This window comes from Protopterus annectens, chromosome 8.part0 (genome assembly GCF_019279795.1).
Source record: "Protopterus annectens isolate FY-2018-M chromosome 8.part0, PAN1.0, whole genome shotgun sequence".
In the NCBI taxonomy this organism is placed as follows: domain Eukaryota; kingdom Metazoa; phylum Chordata; order Ceratodontiformes; family Protopteridae; genus Protopterus; species Protopterus annectens.
In genome coordinates this window covers 1,884,149,292-1,884,176,748 of record NC_056741.1, presented here as the reverse complement: position 1 = coordinate 1,884,176,748, position 27,457 = coordinate 1,884,149,292, and the positions used below count along the sequence as shown (strand labels likewise).

Genomic DNA, 27,457 nt, shown 5'->3' with positions numbered 1-27,457 from the left:
AAAGCAACTCATCCTCAAAGAAATATGAAGAGCTCTATGGAAAATAAAGTCAGGGAAAGTAACAGGCTTGGATGAAGTCACTGCAGATATAATAAAGATTCCCAGTGACGTATCGGAAAGATGATGACTGAGTGTACTAATCATGGTATGGAGAGAAAAGTTTATCCCAGATGACTGGAAAATAATTATTCTAATGTACACTGTACAAGAATATTGGTGGCATCCACAACTTGGGGCAGTACAGAGGATGAGTTGCAAACAAATATTAGAGTAGTACAAATTAAATGGGCACTGAGCAGTTCACATTAAGAAAACGAGGCAGCATAACTGATCTGATGTTTGTAGTGAGATACATAGCACAGAAGAAGGTGGAGATGAGGAAAGACTCCAAATGGGCATTCACAAACTTGGAGAAAGTATATGACAAGGCCTCCAAAATGATGATTTGAGCAGCCCTGCAATGATTTATAGTTCCAGAAATACTAATAGAGTTAATACACTGGTAGAGTTAATGCAGGCTATGTACAAGAACCCAATGATACAAGTATGAGCAGTGTTTGGGCTCCCAGCCTAGGGCTTCCCAGAAGAAGCGGGTGTGCATTAGGGTTCATCTCTAAGCACAGTGCTGTTCCTACTGGTCATGGACTATATCACAGAACAGGTTGAAGAGGGCATATCCTCAAATCTGCTGCATGCAGATAACATGACACTATGAGCAGACTCTGAACAGGAACTTCAGTGCATGATAGAGAACTGGAATGCAAACCAGAATGCACATGTAATGAAACTTAGTTTACACAAAATAGTTGTCATGGCAGCAAATGAGAGAAATCAGTAAAAGCTGAAAATTGAGACAGAAGGAGAAATAGTGGCATGGGTCAACAGCTTCAGGTATCTGGGACGAGTGGTTGAAGGGAGTGCTGCAGCCTAATGGCACAGTGTATCATGGGTAATATGTGACAGGAGAATGCCAAATAACCTGAAAGTAAGGGGTACAAACCAGTGGTGCGACCAGTGCTTCTCTATGTCAGAAAATCTTGGGCAGTGAAGGCAGAGCAGGAATCTTGAGTTGATGCAGATGAAGTATCTGGGATGACTGATATGATGGATACTGTGGGTAGGGCATAGTAATAAAGACATCAGAGCAGCAGCCAAAGTAACTCTAATTGCAGAGAAAGTCAAGGAGAGTAGATGATGATGCTTCAGTCACATACAGAAAAGTACACTATGATTTAGCAAATAGGATTTGGGAAAACCATGTAGAAGGCCAAAGGAAATGAGTATGCCCAACTGAGATATGTCCGAACTGCAGGACAGAAAATCTGCAAGGGTCCGTCATGACTGGTGAAGAAAGTAGGAGAGCGGCCCTGAATCGAGAGAGGTGGCAGCAGTTTGCATAAAATCCCAGTCTTATGTAGACAATGGGAGGACAAAGGTTGATGATGGTGATGGAGGTGATATTGATGTTTCAAAAACTGTTTTGGAATTCTGTACCCTTAATATGTTGATCTATTTTGAAATGTATTATTATTATCATTAATAAGGTTATGTTTACTGTAAAATTTAACTTGTACAATTTATGTTGTCTGCACTGTTATGGTTTTAGACATTTGATTTTGTAATGTGTATGCAAAATCTTCCACATGATCATTGTAGGCAAGTTGTGTGAAACACGTTGTCTTCTTTTAAAGCTATGCAGTCTGTATGCTGCAAACAAACCGCCTATTGTATCTTGTTTTGTAGACCATTGTGATCGTAACAAAGTCTTATACATAAAAAGTTATAATGTTTACAACCACAGTAAACTATTCCCAGGTAGAATATTTTCAAGTAGAGAATCTTCAGCTATTGTCTTATATAAAAGTATACATTTACAGGGAGACTATGTAAACATAGTGTTTGAGTATGCAGTGTGTTGGGTAGCAGAATGCATAGTATTTACCGTATGAATATGTACAGCGTTAGGAATAATATTAAGTCCAAGTTTGTGAGCATTATTATACTGAATGTGCAGTGTCGGACAATTTTTGCTGATGATTGCCACTGCTTTGGCTGTAGCCATTGTCGCTGGAGAAGCAGCTTGCATAAATTTTTAATCTTTAATGTACTCTCTTAGCAGTTTCTGAAATATGAATTGCTTATTTTATTCTGAATTTGTCCTGGCAATTCCAGTTAGTTGGACTACCCCTTATTTTTTGTTATTTTTTTCTTTAACGGCAAGCAAAAAATGAGGTGTCCGAACTATTTTTAAAAAATGTTGTTAAGTAGCTCAGCTGCACTGATAAAACTAGCTGGGGTTACCTTTTTGTTAGTTCCAAATTTCAGGTAAATTGCCTTGTTGGAGTTTATAGACAGTTTGCCGGAAGTCACCTAGTGTCATAGTAAGTTTAGGTAATTTCATAGCAGTTGGCTTACGTTATTAAGGGAAAACCCAGGATGAAGAGTTAAGCCTGTCATGATCATAGCTAACAACAGCAGAGGGTGAGATAATTTAAGTAATATCATTCATGGATGGAGAAATCAGAGCTGACCTTAAGGCTGTGGGCAGGGGAACTCCAGATGTGCATGCCCCAACATCAGAGTTTGTTCCCTGATTCAGCAAAAAAAAAAAATCTATGGTTCAGGTAAGTTCAGAGTCAGTTTAGTTTGTTAGTCTCTATGGATCCAAGCTTTTGAATAAGTAGCTGATAGTCATTAGACTCAAATGCTCTCCTGATATCTATGAAAAGGTTCCTCGAGATTTCAACTTTTTCCACTGATGTACCTATCAGTCGCAGGGAAAACTGCAGTTAAGGCATTAAGATCATTCTAGAACTGATGATATAAATCAGTGATGAGTTCAGAATTATCAATATGCGCTGTTAACTGCTAACAGATACTTTTTCACTAATTTTTCAAGGCACAGAGATTAGTAATGTAATGGCAGTCCTGAAGCTTTGCAGGAGAGCTGGTTTCAGGGAAAGAGATTATTAAATTATAGTGAAAGTATTCCTGATGTTAAATGTATGTATATATATATATATATATATATATATATATATATATATATATATATATATAGTCGTGTGTGTGTGTGTGTATGGACATTGTGTGTGTGTGTGTGTGTGTGTGTGTGTGTGTGTGTGTGTGTGTGTGTGTGTGTGGGTGTATGTGTGTGTAGGATGTAAGGATTTGCATTGTGACAGCTTTTGGTGCCCTCTTCAGTCAGTTTCTAAGTTTGAGCTTTTAGAATTTGAGTAAAGGTATTGCATTGCCAATTTTGATGATAGTTTTCGTCTGTCAGCCGGTATCATTGTCTCTGCAGTGGATTTTTATGCTCTATTTTAGATGTGCTTTTCATCCTCATAGCTTGTTGCTGTTCAGCTTCTAACTCTTTGAAGCCAGTGACTTGGAAAGTTTACATACTTGACCTGGGTGGATGATTTTTCTTTGAATATAACTTTGGAAAGAACTGTTACATATCATGATATCTTTATGCAGTACTATACTATTCTGAATGAGACAGCTTGGCAGAATTGGCTGGAATTCATAGACAAGCTGTAAAGTACGCAGTGTGCACTCCAACAGGGAACCATGTGCAGATAAGTAACGTTCCCCATCAGTATGCATGAGAAGGTAACAGTGTCAATGAAAATATTATGGGTAGTGGGCATCATTACTGACAGGTTCTTTTGCTCATCAGGATACTGTATGGAGTTTAGCTGATATGCATTATCCACATATGGAATCTACAGGAACATGTAGTGTACTTATCCCAATGGAGATCAAGGTGTGTACAGTGCTGGTCATCCTAACTACAGGGACCTTTCTGAGACAAACAGGGGGGTATGTTAGATATTTTTTCAGGCCTCTAGCAGTAGAACACTTAACAAGTTCCTCAGTATAATGCTTATTTATAGACAACCCAAAAACAAATCAGAAAACATAAAGAAGAAGGCCTATATTATATTACAAGCAAAATGAGTGTTTTCACCCAAATTGTGTTTTCATCTTAGCAAGTAAAGTGGCTAGGTCAGCAATGTCATAAATACCAGACAGGACTGGCTTGAACTTGGTAGACTTCTTTGAGACAGTCACCAGAGCCCTAGGTGAAGGCAAATCCATGCATACAGCCTACCTGGGCCTGGCCAAGGCCCTTGACACTATTCCCCACTCAGGTATCATTAATAGACTCATGCAGTTGGAGATCAACCAGTATATTTTCATATGGGTTGCAAACTGGCTCACAGATAGAACACACACATTCAAAATAGGTGACTCTACCTCCACCAGCAGAGGGATCTGTCCTGGGGCCCCTATGGTTTGGAATCTACTTCTCACATGGCAGGCTAAAACAAAAGGCTTATAGCTAACAAAGTTTGCTGATGATTGCAAACTGGGTACAGTCATCAAGTCCCCAAACTATGTCAACATCTTACAAGAGGGACTTGCACAGACAAATGACTGCTGCCAAAGTCATGGGCTAAAACTCATTGCAAAAAAAATGTATTATCATCCTCTTTGGCAAGGGCACCATCCCTGCAGAGTACCACATTAATAACAACACCTTAAGCACACAATCAGCAGTGAGAGATTTGGACACACAGGTTGACAGCAACCTTTCCTTTGACCACCATGTCTCCACAGTGGTAAGAAAGGCTTTCTACATCACCTGATTCATAAGTAAGGGCATCACATCTAGAACAAAAGAGGTTATAGCACCCTCTACTCCTCACTCATCAGGCCAATAATAGAGTACAATGGTATTTTTGGCATGTACCTCACCCACCAGGCACCTGCAGCAACCGGAAAAACCTCAAAGGTTTCTTACAAAGAAATTTCAGGGTCTTCAAAATATGTCTTATGTTGACAGACTGAAATCACTGTCACTATACTCTATGTCTCACAGACTACTGAGAAGCGACCTCTGTCTTGCATATAAAACAATCTTAGATACTTTTCTAATGGAAATGCTGCACATTCATAAATCAAATGGTATAAGATGCACTCACTCAAGGGAACTCATCCTAGTATGTGAAATCAACAGGACTTGCTGGAGAGACAGATATATATCACAGAGGTTACCTCTCCTCTGGAACAAACTTCTAATTCAGGTGAAGCAAAGCCCTTCGCTGACCCTATTTAAGTATAATTTGGATAACTGGATTGGAAGCAGCAAATTCACCCTGGGATTTTCACCTGTGTCCCACTTGGACAGGGGCAGTAGTTGATGACTAAGTTACACTTAATACCTTGATATTTTTGGGAACAAGGGTTGTACTTGGCTAGGCTTGTAAGAGCCCTAGGGCCATTAGCCTAGTAACCTCCTATGATCCTATGACCATGCAGAGTAGTGGTGCTTGGGGTATTAGTACAAGTGTCCCTTGGTGTATTAGAAAACCAGCTATACTTATCCATGTGTAGAAGCGTTAAATCAAAAGGAAAAACGAATACTAAACAAATCCTGGTCTCTTAAAACATAATACCTACTCGGTCCAAAAATAAATAACTAAATAAATGAACAAATACATAAAAAGGAATAATGAAGAAGAAGAAAGCCTTGACTGAATTCCAAGTTAAATGAGTACTTGCAAGCTAAGATGAATGAATAAATTATTTAGCATTTATTTACTGGAATAGTCTCACTGAACTCAAGTCCCTTTTTCAGTGGAGGCCTCGGGAGAAAAGCTCTGCACAAAATACATATATTAAGTTATAAAGGTTTACTGTAAAACACAAAGTACCAATTTAATAAAGACATTACTAACAATTAATTATCAGTCAATGGTTAGAAGACAACAAGTGCATGTTACAGAGTGAGTAGCTAGTTTTAACTATTAAATCAAAAGAGAAAAAAAAGCTATATTGAACATTAACAACTCAGAAGAGTTATAGCAGTACAGAAGTACCTTATTTACATTGTACATGTTCTAAACATGGATAAGAGTCTTAAATATTCCACAACAACAGAGAAGAGAGAAAGGCAAGTGTGAGCACTCAGTAGCAAATAAACTGAGTAACTATAGTACAGGGTACAGTGACAAATACACACCTAGCCAGTTTAAAGCTCCTTAAACTATTACTTCTTGCCAAAAGCTGTGATCTCTACATCTTCACCCTAATTAGAGAACAAACATTCTCCACTAAGGTGATAATGTCTAGGCAATGCCTGGCAAAAAGCAAGGCCACTGCTTCATAGCATCATATTAAGCTGGCGTGAAGCTCAGACTGAAAAAATGCAAATGGCTAACATTTTGTACTGTCAGTAAACAGTGTATTGCTATTTAGAAAATGTAAAATTTAGAAAACATAAAAAAGTTTAAAAAAGTAAGTGAAGAAAATAAAAAAGTAACGTGCATGTGTGACACATGCATGTCTAAGTGTGTGTATGTCTGTGTTTATGTGTATGAGACAGAGAGATATACAGAATGACAGAAAGTATGAGAGAGACAGTGCATATTAATGTCTGTTGATTGCAACATGCAATCCACCACACATTACCTTATCAATAAAAAGTTTGAAACTTGAATGCCTGGAATTACTGATTGAATTTACACCTCAGTGATTTACCACCAAATCGAACATTATACCATGGATGAAGCAGAACAATATACCAAAATCCGGGACAGTTAGCAGGAGATGGGAGATGGAACTGAAAAGCCTTTCATTCCGTGATTTTTTTTCACTTATTTGATAACAATGAGACATCTGAGGTGTATTCACTCAACAAAGTGGCTGTAGCAGGTGTGTTTTGTGTGTGTGTGTGTGTGTGTGTGTGTGTGTGTGTGTGTGTGTGTGTGTGTGTGTGTGTGTGTGTGTGTGTGTGTGTGTGTGTGATTCCCTTCCAATGATGTAGAGGCTCTCTTGCCTGTGGTGTCATGCCTCACAACACCCCAAAGTATATTTCCCTTATAATGCATACCCTGTTTTCTTGCTTAGAACATTCATATTATCTAAACAGCTTTACTTTGAGGCAGTTATTTTAATATAAAAGTTTGACCCAGCAAGAAGTAAAGGGTCAAGTCTTCTTTGCTTAATACAGAAAGGGGGATTAGCCTAAAGGGATAGTGTACCCTCCCTTTATTGTTTCATTCCAGGACACCCCTTTGGATTATCTTCAGGTGAAGTGACTCTTTCTTTTGAAAAATGAGATATGAGGTTATTCCACACAGTCTGTTCTTTCCTCTTGAAGTTTTTGGGGGACTTTTAACAAGCCTGGGAACAGTGAAAAAAATACTTTACATGTAATACAGAGAAGAAGAAAGACAGTGTTTCCATGGTCAACGTGCTTCTGCCTGTAATTCTTGCCTGTTAGTCTTTTGCTAATGTTATAAGTTCATAAAAATTACATGTAGATAGATTGTAGTTACCTCCAGTTAGTGGTAGTGGTGGGACTAGCTAGCTGTTAGACAGTACTTTTCTTATGACATCTGCTGGTCCTGAGCTTTTTACTTTACACTTTTTGTTCAAAAGAGTACTTCTTAGCATACTTAATTTTCAAACCATCTTGTCTATTTTTTAAGTAAAGAATTTAGTTATTCTAACTCACAATGTTGTGGATGGCTGTGTATTAATGTATATAAGGGTAGATACACAACACACTGGTTGATTATAACAGCTGACATCCTCCTTTTCGAGAGATTGGCTGCTAACCAATAGGTACCATAAGTTAATAGTGCAAATGACTCATTTTAAGAGTGTACAGTAACTTTGCTCATGATAAACCAGACTAGTACAGCTGTTGGAAGCATGTTAATACAAAAGCAGGGAGGGGCAGTGGCAGTGAAGACATTACTAGCCCTGCGTGGGTGTCAAATCAAAACAGTTTTAGCCAAGGCACCGTTACTATAGGTAGGTAGCAACAAAAGGCACTGGGCTCATCACGAGGTGAGTGATTACTTAGCCTCTAGGGTTCATATCTGTGCTCTGCAGCTGCTCACTTTGAAGTTTATATGGGGTGTGTCTGGAAACAGTCATAGCCAAAGGCAGCAATTTAAATTTGTCATATCCACTTAGGACCAAGTACCTCTTCTATATGTATACAAATCTCTTTATGGCCAGTTTTGAGATGGACTATATAGATAGAAATAAGTTTGTACAACAACATGTTTTATTTTATTTTAGATACATTGATGATTTGATTTTTATTTGTAATAGAGGATTAGATAAGGTTCAATAATTTTTATTTCAGTTGAACAATAATATTTACAATGTTAAATTTGATGGTTTACAGTGTGGCACAGAAATTAATTTTTTTGGATGTGCATTTAACTTGTATAGATGATGGCTTTCTTAAAACTACAGTCCATCATAAATTTGATGATGGCAACCAGTATTTATCTGGCACCAGTTGTCATCCTGAACATACTATCAAAGCTCTACCATTTGATGAAATTATTAGATTATCCAGACATTGTAATAACATAGCTGATTTACAAAAACAAATAAGCCATACTTTGCTTATGTTTGTACACAGTGGTTATAGTAAAGATTTCATCAAAGAATCTGTAAATAAAAAATCGATACCAATTTCTCTAAACATAATAATAGGAATATGTATATTATGAATAGAAATTAATCTAATGGTGGTGAAAAAATGTTTTTGTTACCACATATGACACTTTAAGTGGACAGATTTGGGAAACAGTTAAGTATTATTGGGAATTTTTAATGAAAGATGAATTGTTGAACAAAATTATTTGTAGCACACCCTGTATTGCCTATAAAAGAGGGCAAAATCTGGGAGATAAATTAATGAGGGCTTATTTTATATTACCTGCAGTAAATGTTTCTATCTCTTTAAGGTGTAAGGGTACTACACCCTGCAATAATTGTAATATATGTTGCCACATAGTGTCTAGTTTTCATAGAATCAGTGATATAATATTTATATCAAATACTACTTTTTGTTGTGACATGGAAGGTGTGGTGTATTGCTTGAGGTGTCTCTGCAACCTATTCTATATTGGGGAGACCAAGAGAAAATTTAAAATTAGATTGCAGAAACACATTAGAGACATCAAAAAACAGAAACTGGAAAGTCCTATAGCACTACATTTTATGCAGAAACATCACAGTGATAGTAGCTTGTTACAAGCAACAATTTTAGAAAATGTTTTTGTAAGAAAGAGGGATGAGAGATTGAGTAAAAATGTACTAGCTTATAAAGAAACTGTGTTTATTTTAAAATTTCATACTTTTACACCAAGGGGGTTGAATAAAGAAATTAATTGGAAATGTTTGCTTTAAACTATGGTAATTAATTGATGTAATTGTTTTATTGATTGTTTTATTAATTAATTGTGTGTTGAGGGATATATATAGATATATATATATATATATATATATATATATATATATATATATATATATATATATATATATATATATATATATATATATATATATATATATATATATATATATATATATATATATATGTAGGAGAAGGTTCTAACAAAAAAAGTACTCTTTGAAAGCTGTAGTGGCCGAGGCGCTAAGTGCAATAAATTTTGGATCTGGTTCCTGCTGTCGTTTTTCTACCTTTTCTATATGTCCTTGTTGTTGTTAGAGTTATGACTTATAAGGGAATGCCAAACATATCAATTGCTAGTAAAGGTGTGGATTTTGTAGACTGAATTTCTATAACCTGAAAAAATGTTTTGTCATCAAGAGATGTGTGTACCCTTGCAGCCACAAGTTAAACAAACTGACATATACATTACAAAGTAGTTGTTTTAATTGTAGACAGAGCAAGTTAAGAAATAGGCTCCCTAGTGAAATATCAGCACTCAAAATGTCAAGTGCTGAAATGCCAAAAAAGGGCCAAAAATCCATGAGAACAATGAATCTCAAAGGTTGCCTTCACCAAATGTAAAAGGGCAGCATGCTAGGGTCAGTTAATTGTTTCCTCGGTATAGATACAGGTGATGCTGACAGTTTTATTCTAGCATTTGAATGTGTATGTAATTAGAAACAGATCAGAGAACAATGGGTTTTAGCCCCTTCACTAGTGGGTAGAGCAATGCATTCAGTTGGTAAGAAGCACTGACTGTCTGGATTATTCTAAAGTTCTTATTTCTTTATGTTAACTAAAGAAGCTTGTAGAAAAATGTACAGAAAACATAGAAGAAAAGCAGAGAACACTGTCACTGATTTCTCTGCAGAACTTACTTTAATAATTAAGAGATGGGATTTTAGCTGCAGGATAACTGTTACTGACAAAATCAACTATTGATATTTTAATGTAGTGCAAATGTACTAAAAGGAGAGTTAATATCCTTCACAATGGGGAAATCACAATAGAAATTGTTGTATATTGCCGGTATTTAGGCGTCATCAATGCAGCATGATTTAAAAAGTGTTCTCTCTTTCATTATTGTTCAGTTCATTTTTCATTAGCTCGTCACATCATTTCTTCAAGACATAGATTTGGAAATTGAACAGAGCATTTATAAATGATAATAAATCTCAATGAAGATATTTTTACATTAAAATATTTATTTCTTAAAGAAATACTTCATTTACAGCTTTATAGGTCTCAACAGCTTATTATGTGAAGTAGGAAGTGTAACTAAACTGCAACAATTTGCAGAGTAATTTCTTCAGTTAAAAACAGCAACTTCATCTAGATGTTCAGTAATCATGTTTAATCAAATGGAATAATTACCCCATGGTCAAGTGAAACTGTTTCCTGCAATATGTCTTCATCAACTGAATCCATACCCGTCTTGTCAAATTCTGGTCCCTCAATGGGGCCTAAATAATCAGAACAATAAAAACTCTATTATGTTTTACTGTTAAAGACTTCACACATAGATAAAATTCAGTGTTTACAGATCTTTATGTATAAACATATTAGCATACCTGCTCTTGCCATCCATTCTGAAAGTAGTAGCAGATGTTAACTTGTACATATCCTCAGCATCACTTGAAGTGTTAGTAAACTAGTAAATATGCAGTTTACATTATCACTTTGAAATAACACCCAGATTTCATATGAGATGCAGCATCATGTTGTAGATATAAGTCACTTTTAATGGTAATACATATCCAGTGTCCAGTAAATAAAAAAAAAATGCCCTAATATTATATTCATCATTCTGCTAATCAGATGTCCTTATAGTCAAAAATGTGTGCAATGAAAAGACACAATGTGCAGAAAGAAGAAGTCAGTTCAAAATCTGCCAAGATATATATATATATATATATATATATATATATATATATATATATATATATATATATATATATATATGTAAGGCCTAATCTTTTAACCATGCAGTACTTGATGACTTATACATCTCTTTGAGAAGACTATGCTTATTTCATTCACTAAAAAGGTCCTATTCATAAAAACACTTATGATATAGACTAGAAAGAAATTAAATGGATTTACCATTCTGTAATTCAATATTGCAGTGGTTGATAGTTTAGTAATTATAAATGCACTTTGAGACGGAAGTAAATAATTGATATGCTATTTATCCTGTAGAGTATACACTATTTAATTTTATACTGATTGCTTCCCTGGGGCTTCTTTTTCTTCATATTTGTCTTTTTCCCTTCATAGTCCTTCCCCCACTTTTTATAGTTAAACTTTAATTATAAAGTATGCATATGTATATATACTTATACATATATAAATATGTGTGTGTGTGTGTGCATGTATATATATAATTTATATATATATATATATATATATATATATATATATATATATATATATGTGTGTGTGTGTGTGTGTGTGTGTGTGTGTGTGTGTGTGTGTGTGTGTGTGTGTGTGTGTGTGTGTGTGTTTCACTTCAGACTCGCTAACTACTGAAATATCGAACTTTAGTAGCTCGATACTGAAGTATCCAAACTGCACTTGTGCGAAAGTACAGAATCCCGAATATGGAAATGCCGAATGCGGAAATGTCAAATCCGCGGTTGTGGAGTTGCGTATGTGACGTGGGATTTCCTTTGTGGTATGTGGATGTAGCTGGAGATTCAGGTAAGTGATGTTTTACTAGGGTTTTTGGGTAGGGATTTTAGTGTGTGTGAGTGTGTTTGGAGTTTTGATGTGTGGGTTAGGGTATGTAGGTAAGATTGTCAGTGTGTAAGTGTTGAGAGTGGTGGTATTTGTATGTCTGTAATGCATGTTTGTGCATGTGTATGTAGTGGTGGTTTTTGTGTGTTTGTGTTTTTAGTGCGACCTCGGCATTAGTAGATATATATATATATATATATATATATATATATATATATATATATATATATATATATATATATATATATATATTTGTTTTGCTGTGCTTGTGTGTGTTTTGTTGGTTTGTAGTGTAGGGAGGAAGGTGTATGTGTACTTGTTTGTGTGTGGAATGTGTATGTGGGCAGTCGTGAGTTTGAATTTCCCACTTTTGGGGTTTCTGGTTTTTCAGCTTTCAGCTTTACGGTCTCGAGATACTGAATTCTGATATTTCAGTATTTCGGGATTGTATAAGTGAAACTATATATATATATATATATATATATATATATATATATATATATATATATATATATATACATACACATACACAGACACACACACACACACACACACACACACACACACACACACACACACACACACACACACAGTGACAGATACAGAAATAAGTTAAAACAAGCATGTTTACATTTTAATCGTCTAATTGCTTACATAAATAAAAAATAATAATAATAATTCACCACGATTTAAAAAATGTCCAGCATTTGAAATTTCCAAGCTGCCACATTCATAAGGGCCACTGAAAGAAAACAAACATTAATGCCACAATGTAGGGTTGTTTTTACTTACAAAAGTATAAACTGATTGGTTTATCAGTTTTCAACATTCTAATCCCATTAAGACATTAACACAACAGTCCTGTCTGTCAAGTAGTCCTGTTTCAGATTCTTGCTAATTTATATTGATTAAATTGATTATTTCAGAAATGCTGCTCATCCATGGAAAGCACATGGGATCACACAAGATGATGGAGTAAGTCTGATATCTCCTCTCTCAGTCTGCCCATTTAAAGTTTAAAACATGTCTTTTGCACCTGGGTTTACACACTTAGAGTTCTTTGGTACACCAGAACACATCCCTGAGCCTACCTGGATATGCAGATAAAGCAGCACCACTATTCCATCATTTCTTTTGCTAGAGTCATCATGTGGAAGGTACTGTTAGAGGCAGAATTGTAGAGGCTACATCCAGAGTTGTAGAGGAGTTGAAAGTGATAAGATCCACATTGGATAACTTAACCAGGTTTCTACAATCCACAGCAGTAGATGTACAGCAGTTTAAGATAACTACTACTAATCACGACACACAACTTCAAAATTGTGCCACTAACCTTAGCAAGCAGCAGGCAGAGCTAGCACAAGCAGGTTATTATGGCCTCACACTCAAGCCACATTCAGGATCTCCAGGTGTAGTCTCAGAAGACAGAGAATAAGCTGGACAACCTGGAGAATCATGCCCACAGAAATAATATCAGGATAATAGGTTTCCCAGAAAATGTGTAGGGGATGACCCATTGCTTTTATTAGAATAGAATGTGGGAGCGGGCTGGGAAGGCAGCAAGGGGGTGGTGATCGAGGTAGCACATCAAATACAGAACCTAAATTAATCCTACAACTTGCTCAGACAAGTTATCGTTAGGTGTTTGGATTATAATGATAGAGAGGCCCTACTAAGATTTGGCTCTGTGAAAGGAAACTCACTAAAAATGGCTGGGTGTTAAGTGAAACATGCCCCAGACTACAGTGCTGTTTTGTACGGTTAAAGAAAAGTGCTGTCACCATACCTAGCAGCAGACAGAGACATGGGTTTCAAGGTTAACCTCAGATTTACTGCCACTCTTTGTGCTTTGATGCGGGATCAATATTACCAATTTAATTCAGCTATGGAAGCTGAAGAGTTCATGAAAGGGTCCAGACAACAAATAGGCTCAGGAGAATTAGAGGTAAGTTAAGAATGCAGTAATCATAGTGTTCCTGTGAAAAAGAGGGCTAGATCTGCTGTTGTATCTCCCATCCAGTAATCAGAGAAGGGGCAGAGCAGATAACACACTTTAAAATCACAGAAATCAATGTTACTAAATATTTGACTCCATAACAGGAGCTTTTTCTGGAAACTGCTAATAGATATGAGCCATTAGCCACTTTGAGATATGATTATGACTTTGCTCAGGACAATGGTGGGTTTTTCTCAGTGCTGGAGATTGCCATCGATGAAGTGTACGATATGGAACAGTCTTGGAAATGTAATTATGGACTCTAATGTCAAGGATGATAAACTAATGACCTGAAAATGTTAGTGGGTTTGGGGATTTGATCTTACCTGCTTTTCTCCCTTCAGCTGGCAGCTTTGGCAGGCACCTGTGACCCTTTTCATAGGGGAAGCTGTTGTGTCTGGTTTTCTGTGGGGGGGGGGGTTGTGTGGTAGAGGGCATTGCAAACAAGATAAAATGGTTTGCATCTTTACTGACGTTGTGGTATGCATTAGAGGTTTTAGTTAGTAAACAAAGCTGTTCTGCATTTACTGCTCTCTTTTTAAGGAACGCAAGATATTGAACTGTATTAATACTGAAAGATTATGCATTAAAAGTGCAGGGTCTTGACACACTGCTGTTTGGCTTATATTGTTGGCTACGGGGCACAAACAGGTGTTTGTACAGTGTGCTAACCTGCCTGACTCCAAAACACCCCCCCCCACCATTTTTTTTTCTTGCTGTTGTTTTACAGAACATTTTGGTATGCTGATTATACCAGTTTGACCAACTGTATATATCTTCTGGCATTGCTTTAGCTGAAGCAGGTGGGGAGGGCTGAATCTGATGGAAGAAGATAGCAGGGATAGATCCTTTGAGGGAGTGCAAATTTTTATGGTGTGTTTGTTTCTCCAGTGTCCAGGGTTTGTTGCACCATGCTGATGACATGCAAAAGTATGACCATTGCTTTCATTTAGCACAAAGGTTTGTAGAGATCAGTTGTTCTATATGGGACATTAAGAGTATTAACACCAACTGCAAAATTGCTGCTGTTTTACCTAAGCTGACCAAATTATGGCTTCACATCATTATGCGTCAGGACATGAAATTTAAGAAAAAATATGAGCAGAAATTCTTGAATTGGAAAAGTGATAAGTATTTCACGAGTATGACAATCATAAAAAGAGGGGTAGCGGTTTTGATACAGACAATGCTGGGCTGGGTTGTTCAAAGAGTAGTTAGAGATCATCAAGGAAGATGGTTGATAGCGTTAGTCAAAGTGGTGGGGGATCAGATTATTGTGGTGAATTTTTATGGTCCTAATGAGGACAAACAGGCTTCTATCAATCAATTTTTCAGATGATAAGTTCTCCTTAGCAAAGTCAATAGATGCACATTATTGGAGAGAATTTCAACATTGTTCCCAATCCTAACATGGACAGGATACCAGCAGCAGTGTTCAATTACCAAAGCATCAAAAGGAATTCAAATATTGGATGAGGAATTTCAACTAACAGATGTTTGAATGTTCCTGCATCTCAAAGATTTGGATTATACCTTTTCCATGATGGGGGTGCCTTATAGATTAGACTTTTGTTTGGTTAACAGGCATTATGTCCAAGGCATTCAAGATGCATGAATTGTGATGGGGGTACTTGTTGGACCATTCTATAGTGAACATTCTATTTAAAGAAGGGGCCACACTAAGTGGCAAATAACACTGGGATCTGGATCCACTCTTTTTGTGGTATAAGGACAATATAGGTTTCATTGAAGAAAGATGCGACCTTATGCTGAGGAAACCAGCAAGGTTAGGGAAGATGATGCTGTATCTCACTAGCTAAATATTAAAAGACATTGTAAGAAAGAGTTAGGGCAATTAAGCCATAACATTAGGATTAAGGGGAAGAGGAGGATACCGGGCTTGGGAGATAGACTCCGGAATCTTGAACTGAGATTGAGGGCACTTGGGTGCAGAGATGAAATTGCTTGGTGGCAGGTGAAGCAAGCCAAACTGGAGTGTAGGGAAGCACAATTGCAACAGGTCAGATAAGTGGGATAGGATTTAGCAATTTCACTGGGCCAGGATGATTACCTCTCCTAAGATTCTGGCAAAAAAAATGCAGGGAGAGGTGTATGAAATTATACATCCCAGCCGTTAAGAGACAGGATGGGAATATAACTATGGATAAGGACCAGATTGTAATTATTTTGGTAGTACTCTGTGAAAGGATAGCTGGGACCAGACAATACTTAATAGATCAGAGGATGATGAGGAGTTTGTTTGGGTAAACCCAGACAAGGTATCAGAGGACATGAGATCCATGTTGGATAATTCCCCAGCAGGTGATAGCAATAGTAATCAAGTCACTACTGGCAGGTAAACCACAGGAAATTGGAGTGTTTTGGATTATAAACATATATATATATGTGTGTGTGTGTCCGTGTGTGTGTGTGTGTGTGTATGTGTGTATATATATATATATATATATATATATATATATATATATATATATATATATATATATATATATATATATATATATATATATATATGGGTCTACTTCACATAATCGAACACCCAAATGTTCAACTTTCATATGGCTGAGACCATATGATCGAACATTTGAATGTTCAAAAATGTGAAAAAAAATAAAAAAACAAACAAAAAAAAATAAACAGTGCTAGCACCTCCTACACCCCCCATTATTTTAATATACCAACTCCGAGATCACACAAAATTGTGGTAAAGGGAAATCTTCCCATTCCACGCTCTATGGAGATCCCCATTCAGACCGTTCTAACTTTTAAAAGTTTGATCATATGGTCTCGGCCATATGAAAGTCGAGCTTTTAAAAGTTCAACCTTTTGAAGGGGACCCACATATAGATATATATATATATATATATATATATATATACATATATATATATATATATATATATATGGTCTCGGCCATATGAAATTCGAGCTATTAAAAGTTCAACCTTTTGAAGGGGACCCATATATATATATATATATATATATATATATATATATATATATATATATATATATATCAAACTGTGGTATGGCAGCTGCAACTTGGTTTTATGTTACTTTATGTTACAGGTACAAGAAAGGACCCTCGGAGTAGCTCCTCCCTGAAGTTATTATAGAGTAAAAAGTATAGTCAAAAGGACAGAGTTTCTCTCTTACAAAGTCTGGGAACAAGGAGGATTAAATGCATGGCTGGAGAAACTATCAGGGAAAAGGGAACAGACTGATAAGGTAATTTCTTTGCTCTCCTTTATTTGGAATAACCGCTAAATTCAGTTTGACAAGAATATCATCTCTTGGGTAAATTGGTAGTCTATGGGGATGTGGTTTGTTAAAGATATTTGGGATTGGAAGAACTGGCAGGTTCTTGGTTCTTCCTTTTGCTAAACAGAGAAAGTCTTTCACTCATCTTAAAGCTCATTGGTGGCAAGAACTGCAACTGTGATCAGTCATATCTAGGCTGATTTCTCTCCACAGGCTGGAGGGAGAGAGAGGCCTGGTATCCACATTATGCAGATGGTACAGCAAAGGCCTGAACCAGGTTGTTTAAAACTAAAAAGCTTATATAATGTTTCAGTGAGGACCCCCATATTCAAATTATTGTACTGGGCTTAGGAGTGAAGCACTTCATTAGGCAGGGTTGTAATCCAAGATTGACTGCTGTCAGGCATAAGGCATCTCTGAAATAATGACTGGTGTCAGCTAGCATACTTCACTGTGTCCAAGATATTTTATCAGCATTACACCCTTATGCAGATGGTTAATACAAGCTGATCCAATGATTCTAGGTTCTGGCGCTGTTCTTTGCAAGAGGCAGACTATATGTATATGAACTGGTTTGCCCATAGATGGCCGAATGGTGGAGAATTTTGATTGGTTTAGTGAAGTGGACACTTAGAGTACCTCTCCCAGAGGTAGCTGATGTTGGATTTTGGGGTTTTGGGGTTTAAATAGAACAAATTTCCAGTGGAGAAAACGGAGTTAGCTTGGATCCAGATAGTAAAGGCAGTTTTTTTGGCTTGTCTCTTTCAGCCTCAAGATTGGGTTAAGGGTATACTTATTGTAAATGGTAAGTTTAGGGTTGGTCCTGCACTCAGTTGGATATGTTTTGATGGCATGAATACTGGGGCATTCCATGATGGGATGATACAGTTGTCATTCTAGGTCTGGTGCTCAAATCTGATTCTGTTTGATTGATAAAATACTCAGCCTTATGAATATTCTGTTTTTCTTCATCGGTTTTAAAATGTGGTGTGGAGGCTGTTTATAAATTGTCTTAGCTTTTATGAATGAATCACTTAGTGCTGTGCTTTAATTCTCTCAACTGTTTTCATTCTGTTCAAGATTAAATGACATAGGTTCATAGGTTCATAGGTACATACAAGGCTATCGGCCCAAGGGTCTAAGTAAGCCTAGCCAACAAAATTCCCCGGCTCACACCACCCAAGAAAGTTCATTTCCTGTGCTCCTGTCGAGCAAAGCCCTAGGGTATATTTCCTATTTCCCATCCACTCATCAAGATTTTTTTTGAAGAGTGCTAATGAGGAACTTTGCTTGACATAGATGGGTAGCTTGTTCCAGAGTATAGGAAGTCTCTGGGACAGGAATCTATCCCTCCAGCATGTCTTGTTTGTTATGGTGACAAGGTTTAGGTCCCTAGTGCGTGTAGCGTGACGGAATTGGGATTTCTTTAGGTGTAGCATGTCCAACAGCCCTGGGTTTAGCATAGCTTTATATGCTAGGCAGAGATCTCCTTGGAGTAGGTGATATGCTACAGAGTAAAGCTGGAATTTTTTGAGACGGTCAGTGTAGGGCATCTGTTTAAGGCCAGTAATCCTCTTTGAGAGGTACTTCTGTGGCCTTTCCAGCTGCTGCAGATGTCTTGGGAGGTACATTCCAAAAGGGGCGTTGTACCCTATAATGGGTCTAATAAGTGCTGAGTAGAGGGGAACAATGACCTCTTTTTTCCTGGATGAGAACCCTTTTGTGATGAGGTGTGCCACATAGATGGATTTCCTGACTACTGTGGAGATGTGATTATCAAAGGAGAGACTACTGTCCACCTGGGTCCCAAGGTGTCTTATCACACATTTGGCGTTAAGTAGACTGCCGTTTATGTGGTAGTTCATGGGTACAGAGTTACACTGAGCTTGAGGCTTAGCTTAATGAATCAGTTATGGATTAGTTATATATAGTATATATACATATATATATATATATATATATATATATATATATATATATATATATATACTGTGTATATATAAAAGGTTATGCTTGTTCTTTGGGGGCGATCTTATTTTCTTTCTCACAATGACTATGTGATGTTTTACTGTTTGTTGTTATGTTTTATGGAGAGGCACTACTGAAATGACTGTGATTTAGTTTAAAAAAGAACTGCTTCCCTCCATCTTAGCCTCTTTAACCACCTTCTTCTTCTTCTTTTGCTTTCTATATTTCCAAGCATCATCATGTTCTTTAGCGAATCTTGTCTTTGCATTATGTGAACAAAGTATATGAATTTTTGTTTTGCTATCAGTTCTACTAGTGAATAGATTGGATTTATCTGAGTATTGACCGATTCATTAACTCATTCATTAAGCTAAGCCCTATTTGAACGCTATTCAAATGAAACAATTCTCCTAGGTGATGTAAATATAAATTGGCTAGCATTAAACGACCATAACTCTTCCTCTTGTATTAATCTACATGGCTTTACACAACTGATATCTGAACCTACTCACTATAATAACTCACATGTCCCTATTACTTTACTTGACTGGATACTATATCCGATCCTTCTCAATATCATAATCCCAAAACCCTACCAAATTCCCTTAGTGATCACTCTCCAGTAAAAGTTAATAGATTCTCCCCTAACGTTGTCAAACCTCGCAGATGCATAACTTGTCAAAAATGATCCACCTTCTCTTCAGACACCTTTAATTCCCTTCTCACATAAATTTACTGGAGTCACCTTAATTAGCTGTCTCTGGATGAAGCAGTTCAATCATTTAACTCTACCTTTCTTAACATATTAAACTCTCTAGCACCTCTTTGCACTGTTAGAATAAAATCTAAAGTATCCCTCTAGCTCTCTAAAGCTACCCATACCCTAATAAGAAATAGGGATAGGCTCTGGAAAATTTGGTTGAGATCCAAACTTCCCACCGACTGGCAAAACTAGAGAGAACTTAGAAACTTGACCAAAAAACACATTGCTAAAGATAAAAAGGAATTTTACTTCAACCCACCTACAACACTAAAATCTAATCCTAAAAATTTCTGGAACTCAATCAACCAAATATTGCATTTTGGAAATCCTTCTAGTCCTATTCCCTACCCAAATAAAACACCTGAAGACACTGCCTCTATCTTTAACACCTTCTTTATTGACACTGTATCTAAGATGATTAACTCATCTCCCCTCACTACCAATGATCCAAACCACTCTGTCTTACCTCCTGGTTCTGACCCCTCTAAATGCTTCTCTCTTAAACCTGTATCTGCTACTTATATCACATTGCTACTCTCCAAACTAAAACCCTGCTCACCTTCTGCTTATAACATTCTTTCCTACTTCCTCCAACTAGCAGCCAATACTATTGCTCTTCCTGTATCCATCTTGATTAACCTCTCCATCTCATGTTCCATCAATATGGAAAGAATTCTATACACTACCCATTCGCAAAGGAGAAAATTCCCAAGGAATCTCCAATTTTAGACCAATAGCCATTCTGTCTCCCCTTTCAAAGCTACCTGAAAAATGTATACACAAGCAAACTCTCAAATATATTTTACTGGAAAACCTACTTACCCCAACTCAGCATGGTTTCTGCCCAAAACACAGTACTAGTACTGTCCTAATCTCCTTTACCAACACTATTTCCTTGGCTCGTGATAACAACAAACTTGTTTATTGTTTATTTTTAGATCTATCCAAAGTCTTTGACACTGTCTCACACTCTCTTCTTCTTTTAAATCTGAATAATCTTAATTTCTCTCCTGCTACTGTCACTTGGTTTTCCAGCGAACTCTCTGATAGACTACAATATGTGAAATGGCTCTCTGCTCTCTCCCCTCCCCTCCCTGTAAAAATGTGAGTTCCCCAAGGATCTGGGTCCACTGCTATTTAATACCTTTACCAATCTACTCTACACCTCTTGCCCTCAGTCATCTTTTGTTCAATATGCTGATGATTCTACTGTGACTACCATCTCAGATTATCTCTCTGGTCTAATTATTACTACTCAAGCAGCCTTTACATCAGTTGAGACTTGGCTCATCAACAACCAACTAATCCTAAATCCCAAAAAAAAAAAAAACTTCTATTATTTCTCTCAAAACCTCTTACCCATCTTAAATCTACTTTTGCTACACTGTCCCTTAATAACACTCCAATAGTACCTGAACCAAGCTCCAAACTCTTAGTTGCCACTATAGATGATCAACTTAAATTTGACTCACACATCCACAACTGCATCAGGAAGACCTATCAGAAACTAGGTCTCCTATACAGAAATAGAAAGTTTCTCACCAGCAAAGCTAAACTGACCCTATCTCACACCTATCTCCTACCCACTCTACTATATGGTTCTCAAACAGGTTCATAGGTTGGTACCAGGCTATCAGCCCTAGCACCTATACAAGTCTAGTCATAACAATTCTCTGGCTATTTCTTCCCACACTATTTACTTCCCTGGAGCCCTGTCTTGCAGGGCAACTGACGTGATCCCCGGGGTGAATTTCCTTTCTCCCATCCAATCATCAAGGTTCCTTTTGAAGAGGGCCAAAGAGGCACATTGCATGACATGTATGGGCAATCTATTCCAGAGTCTGGGGAGTCTCTGGGTCTGGAACCTATCCCTCAAGCATGTTTTGTTTATGGTGATGACAAGGTTTAGATCCCCGGTGCGTGTGGCTCTGAGGGATTGGGATTTCTTTAAGTGTAGCATGTCCAACAGCTCTGGGTTTGACATGGCCTTGTATGTTAAGCAGAGATCGCCTCTGAGTAGACGATATGCGACAGAGTATAGCTGGAGTTTTTTAAGGTGGTCAGCGTAGGGCATCTGCTTTTGGCCTGTGATTCTTTTAGTGAGTTATTTCTGCAGCCTTTCCAGTTGTTACAGATGTCTTGAGAGGTACATAACATGTGGCTCTCCTTTGGCTGCTGCAGTCTCCATTTAAGCAGTCACTACAAATGGCTTATAAATTGAGCCACCTTCAAAGCCTTTGTTATCGCTGGCCAGCTTCTTTAATTTTTTTAGCTTGACTCTTTTTCATGGTCAGCCACATCTTTTAAGATCTTATAAAAATTACTAATTGTAAACATTACAATGATTCAGTGCTTTAACTTCAACTGTTATAGTTTCAACTGCCTTTTACGGCCATTCAGCAGTTCATTACTGTGTTTAACCAAAAATGTCAATATTTTCATTCCAGTGTTGTAAAAAAGTTCACTCAGTTCCTTAAATAACTGAACTTTCATCAACTCTGTTAGGAAATTGAGTAATTATCTTTTGTTCAATGCATTTTTTCCAGATAAATATCGTCCCATAGAAGATTATTGTATTTGTGAGCAGCCTTCTCTAAGATCTTTAACAAATCAAAAGCATCAGTTCCAGCATCTGTATTTTGCCTGTAGAGGTGGATGTTTTGCCAAAAGTGTCGGCAGGTTTAGTAAAAAAAAAAAAAAAAACTCCTTAATATTCACTTCTCTTGCACAAGTTTCCACACTAAACACTCTCTCAATGGTAGAATTAAGCTGGGAAATTTAAACAAACTTAATTAAGACACCATCAAAAAGGAGGTATCCTAACTGGTTTAGAATATCAAACTGGTCATACCAATGCAAATAAAATGAAAACTACACCTTTCAAGACACCTTGCTGGCTGCAAATTCTTCACCATAAAATAACCAAACAGTCCTGTCCAGCAGGTTACTCCAAAAAGGTCAGTTTATTAGTTAGTGTTTTAGGCCTTTCACTCTCAATGGACTTCATCAGACTAATCCATTTTTAAAATACAGACAAAACTAAATAAAGTTTATTGTAAATCACATGTTCACTTCACACCAGTCATCACTCATTTCAACTCTCAAACAGTCCATTTCCTATAGTTTAATGAATTAAAAATATATCTACTACACTACAGTAAATTCATAAAAATGGATGAGAATATTGCTACTTCAGTCTCATATCTTTAAACTCTGGCTTAATGCTACTAATTTCATTCAAGCCAGTGTGTAGGTTAGCTGCCAGCTGATGTTGCCATTTGTAAGGGGGTCAGTCTTGGTCCTGCTCTGACAGAACATATGAAGCCTGAACATTTAATCTGAGCTGTGTTACTACCTCCCTGGCTATCAATGATAGCCTGCAAAGAGGGCAAGCTCTGGTTGTCCCTCTCCCCCACCATTTGTTTATGGACCACATCGCTGTGGTGTGACATCCTGGGAAGATGGGATTATTCACGGTCCTCAAAGCATTGATAACTGCCAGCACTTCTCTTATATTTATATGATTTTGTCTGTCTACAGGATCCCAGACAGCTTTTACTTTTACCCCTTTTAAAACCACTCCCCATGCCAGGTCTGAACTGTCTGTGGTAACTGACTGAAAAGGGCTCAAAAAGGAGAATGAAAGACCTGGATTCCAAGCTATCCAGTCTACTGACCATCCAATCTCCCACTTAACAAATCCCAGGACTGGAATCTGAAAGGGCAAGGATATAGATGCTGAGGCCAGAATGATCTCATGTACTATTTTTCCTCATGTATGGTCTGGCAAGGGGAAGCATAAGAATCATGAATGCCATGTACCCCCTGAATCCTGAGAAACACCCTTGCAGATGGCTGGTTTTGACTGGAAAACTCAGGAAGAATTGTTGAAACATTTCTGCTTCGGATAAGGTAGAGTTCAACAAACATCCCAGGAAAAACATTCTATGAGAAGGGATGAGGGAAAAGTTCTGAAAGTTGATCTGAAATCCCAGGTTGAGTAGAAGTTCCTGAATAGCTGCTAAATACAACTGGCATCTGGAAAAAGTGAGTGGAAACATAAGATAATTGTCCAAATATGGAAACTGTGAATGCCTGAAGTCTGCAGCAAGCAATGACTAGAACTAGGTATTTTATGAATACCTTTGGTGCAGTGGAGAGTCCAAAGAGTAAAACAGATCCTTTAAATCTAGCTTTACCATGAAAGCCAGAGGGTAGATCAAAGGAACAAGAGATCATAAACCTTAATGCCTCACTCCTATCAAAACTAAATGCAGCCTATAATAAAGTAGCTAGATTATCTGCCCAACATACTTATAAAACTCATCACTGTGTCTCACTTAAGCATTTAAACTGGCTGGAACTACCCAACCTAATTCTGCATTCGCAGTTTCAAATTTTACACTCTATAATATATCATCCTTTCCTCTGCCCTAACCTATCCTCCCTCATATCTAACTATTCTCCAACTAGATTACTCCAAAGCTCGGACCAAGACTTACTACTTATCTATAAACCTAAGACAAAAATGGGATGCAACCTATATAGTTACCATCCTACCATAGCTTAGAACAAGCTTTCACTCCAAATTAGACTACTAAATCGACCTAAACAATTCAAAGATGCCACCAAAGAACACTTAAAAACACTCTGGTCCTCCCATTGTACTCATCCACCATGAACTGTTTCCTCCCCACCTTGTTTACTGTCTGACCACTTTTACTAACTTTTTATTATTACTCTCTTACTGTCTGAACACCTCTACTCCTCCCAGTCTGTCTACCTGTACTTTTGTAAACCCTGACTCCTACTATATTAGCATAATCTCTTTCCCTTACATACATCCTCTTACAAACTACATCTGACAGCACTGTATGAGTACACTGAAGAAATACCTAGACTGTATGAATGTCTTTTTTCCCACATCGAATGCATTACTAATTGACTTGTAAATATTTAAGAATTGGACAGATGTAAATACCAGCTAAAACATTTCCATCACAACTTTTTTGATTTTGCCTCTGTAACTGTTTTACTGTATTGTCTAATGAATGTATTTCTGTAGTTTATAATAGTTCTCTGGAGCTTGAAAAAGGGCTAATTGCAGCTCAGTCGGACTATTCCCGGTCAATAAATGTAAACTAAAATAAATAAATAAATAAATAAATAAATAAAGTAATGATAATGGATATCACCTATGTAGGATAAACTATTTTATCTGTAAAAGGACTTAGTAGAAACATCTTTAGCAGCCCGGGCTCAAAATATTTTAAGCTGTTAAAGATACAAAGCTAACTTTACAAAGGATAAGCACATCCTGTGAATTTTCTAAATCTGGTGGCATTTTTTTAGATCGTATAAGCTAGTCCTAGCACAACTAAATACAGAAACAAATAAAAGATAAACCATTTACCACTTCTCCAATTATAAGCAGGGGGGCAAGCCACCCTGCACCCCCAATGTGGGGGGAGTTGTGCCCCCCACAACCCCTGCTACTTAAATATATCAACTCCAAGATCACACTCCATAGAACAAAATGGCAAATATACCATTACATTTTTCATGACTGCCTGCTGTAACCTTAGTCAAGTTCCCTTCTATCTTGCTATACTACAACATAACTCATGCTAGTATAGTGAAGTGCGATCTCGGAGCTGATATATTTAAGTAGTAGCGGGTGTGGGGGCGGTGCAGCCCCCCTGCTTATACTTGGAGAAACATAATATGGTTTGTCCTGTATTTGTTTCTGTACCTACTTCTGTTGGAATATAGTAAGTGTTGGTATCCTGTGTGTTTTCAGTATTCTGAGATTCAGTATTTTGACTTTTCAGTCTTTTGAACTTTCAAGATTTTGGTCTCAGTTTTTTGAAATTAAAGATTTTGGGCTTTCAAGCTTCTGAAGTGAATCCATGTCTGATATCCATTCAATATCAACAAAACCAAAAGCAGATAAATAAAAATGAACTCCAGAAAAATGAAATAAACGGTCAGACAAGTCATTAAAATAATTTTGTCCAAAACAGTTCTAATAAATGCTTGTGTCTAAGAAAAGCCAACAGCATTACAGAGAGCTAAAAAAATTAACATTGGCAAATATTTTATATGACAGGCAAACCCATGTGGTTCCCTGAACCCCCTTAAAATTATAATCAATTTTAAGATCTCTGTACATTGAAAAGAAAGTAAATTTCCCATAGCAGCAGCCACCCATCCAAAATTTATTTGATGTTCAATAAAAATTACTTGTTGCAATAACATACAGCTGGTCCCCAGTAAGGTATCTGTACAAACAAAAAAAAAAATACACAACTCAAACACCATTGGCTTTTGTTCCTTACAAAACTTCCTAAAACAAACATGAGACAGTCGCATATAGAAGTGATCCTAAATCGATTTGATGAAAAACAGTTTTCAATCCATTCCATGCGTACTGATGAATAAAGTGACATTAATGAGAGAATAACAATATGGCTCACTTGGTGCTGTTGATAATATGGCTCCCTATTATGCTGTCACAGGAGCAGGTTGTCGAATGCGTCTTTGTCAAACTGAAAGGCAAAATAGCGAAGTAGCTTTTCAGTAAATTCTTTCCCTGGGAAAGAAATTGCTTGGCTGCTTTCACTACTTTGCCATTTTTGGCACTGTAGTGCAATCTTGGAGTTGGTATATTTAAGTAGGGGGGTATGGGGGGCACAACCCCCCCACATTATGTAATGTTTTACAGTTTTTTTTTTTGTTTCGGAACAGCGATTTTTTTTCCTTGGAAAAAAAATCACTGTTCTGAGTTTTCAACGTTGCAAGCTTTCGCTTACATGGGGTCGATTATGTGTTGTTCGCTCTTCTCAGCATGCGATATCACAATATAGACCCAATAATATGTCCTACTCTAACCCACAATCACGGATACACAGAACCACAAGAGGAAACACATTTACACTTATTAAAAAAATAATCATCTTTTAAGTCACGTCATATAAAAATCCATTAATTTGTATTCTATGGAAAAGAAAAGGATTTTCTAAGTTGGCAAACTGAACCTCAGTCATTTTTATATTTCTCAAGTATTCTACTTGACCATTAAAATCATACCTTAATGGAAGTATTATAAAGTAATAAATCTTGTTTTTCAGATTAAAAAAATATATTTTTCATTTACATCTATATCTAAATACGTGAAGGGGTCATTTTTGAAATTTCCAATTTCTTGTTACTAACTTTTTAATGTGTAACACTTAAGAAAAATAATGTCTATCATTGTTGATCCTCCCTGCTAAATGCCACTATGAATAACTCCCATCATATATATCATCTCTAAATGCCTTCTTCAACTTATTTTATATCTCTCTTTTAAATTTATTCTGCCATGAACATTACAAAAAATATGAATGCAATCTCTCCCATCGTTCTCTAACATGTACCACTCAAACCTAGAAACCTTCTT

General features: G+C 36.9%; 1 protein-coding gene across 1 annotated transcript in view; it reads right to left on the bottom strand.

The window, feature by feature from the left end:
* The window catches only part of LOC122808130 (agouti related neuropeptide), a 105,780-nt gene that overhangs the window by 16,649 nt on the left and 61,674 nt on the right, over nt 1–27,457 (bottom strand). Inside the window, exon 3 of the mRNA XM_044079100.1 lies at nt 10,649–10,737. Coding sequence (XP_043935035.1) covers nt 10,649–10,737 — 89 coding nt within the window. The remainder of the gene's footprint in view (nt 1–10,648; nt 10,738–27,457) is intronic.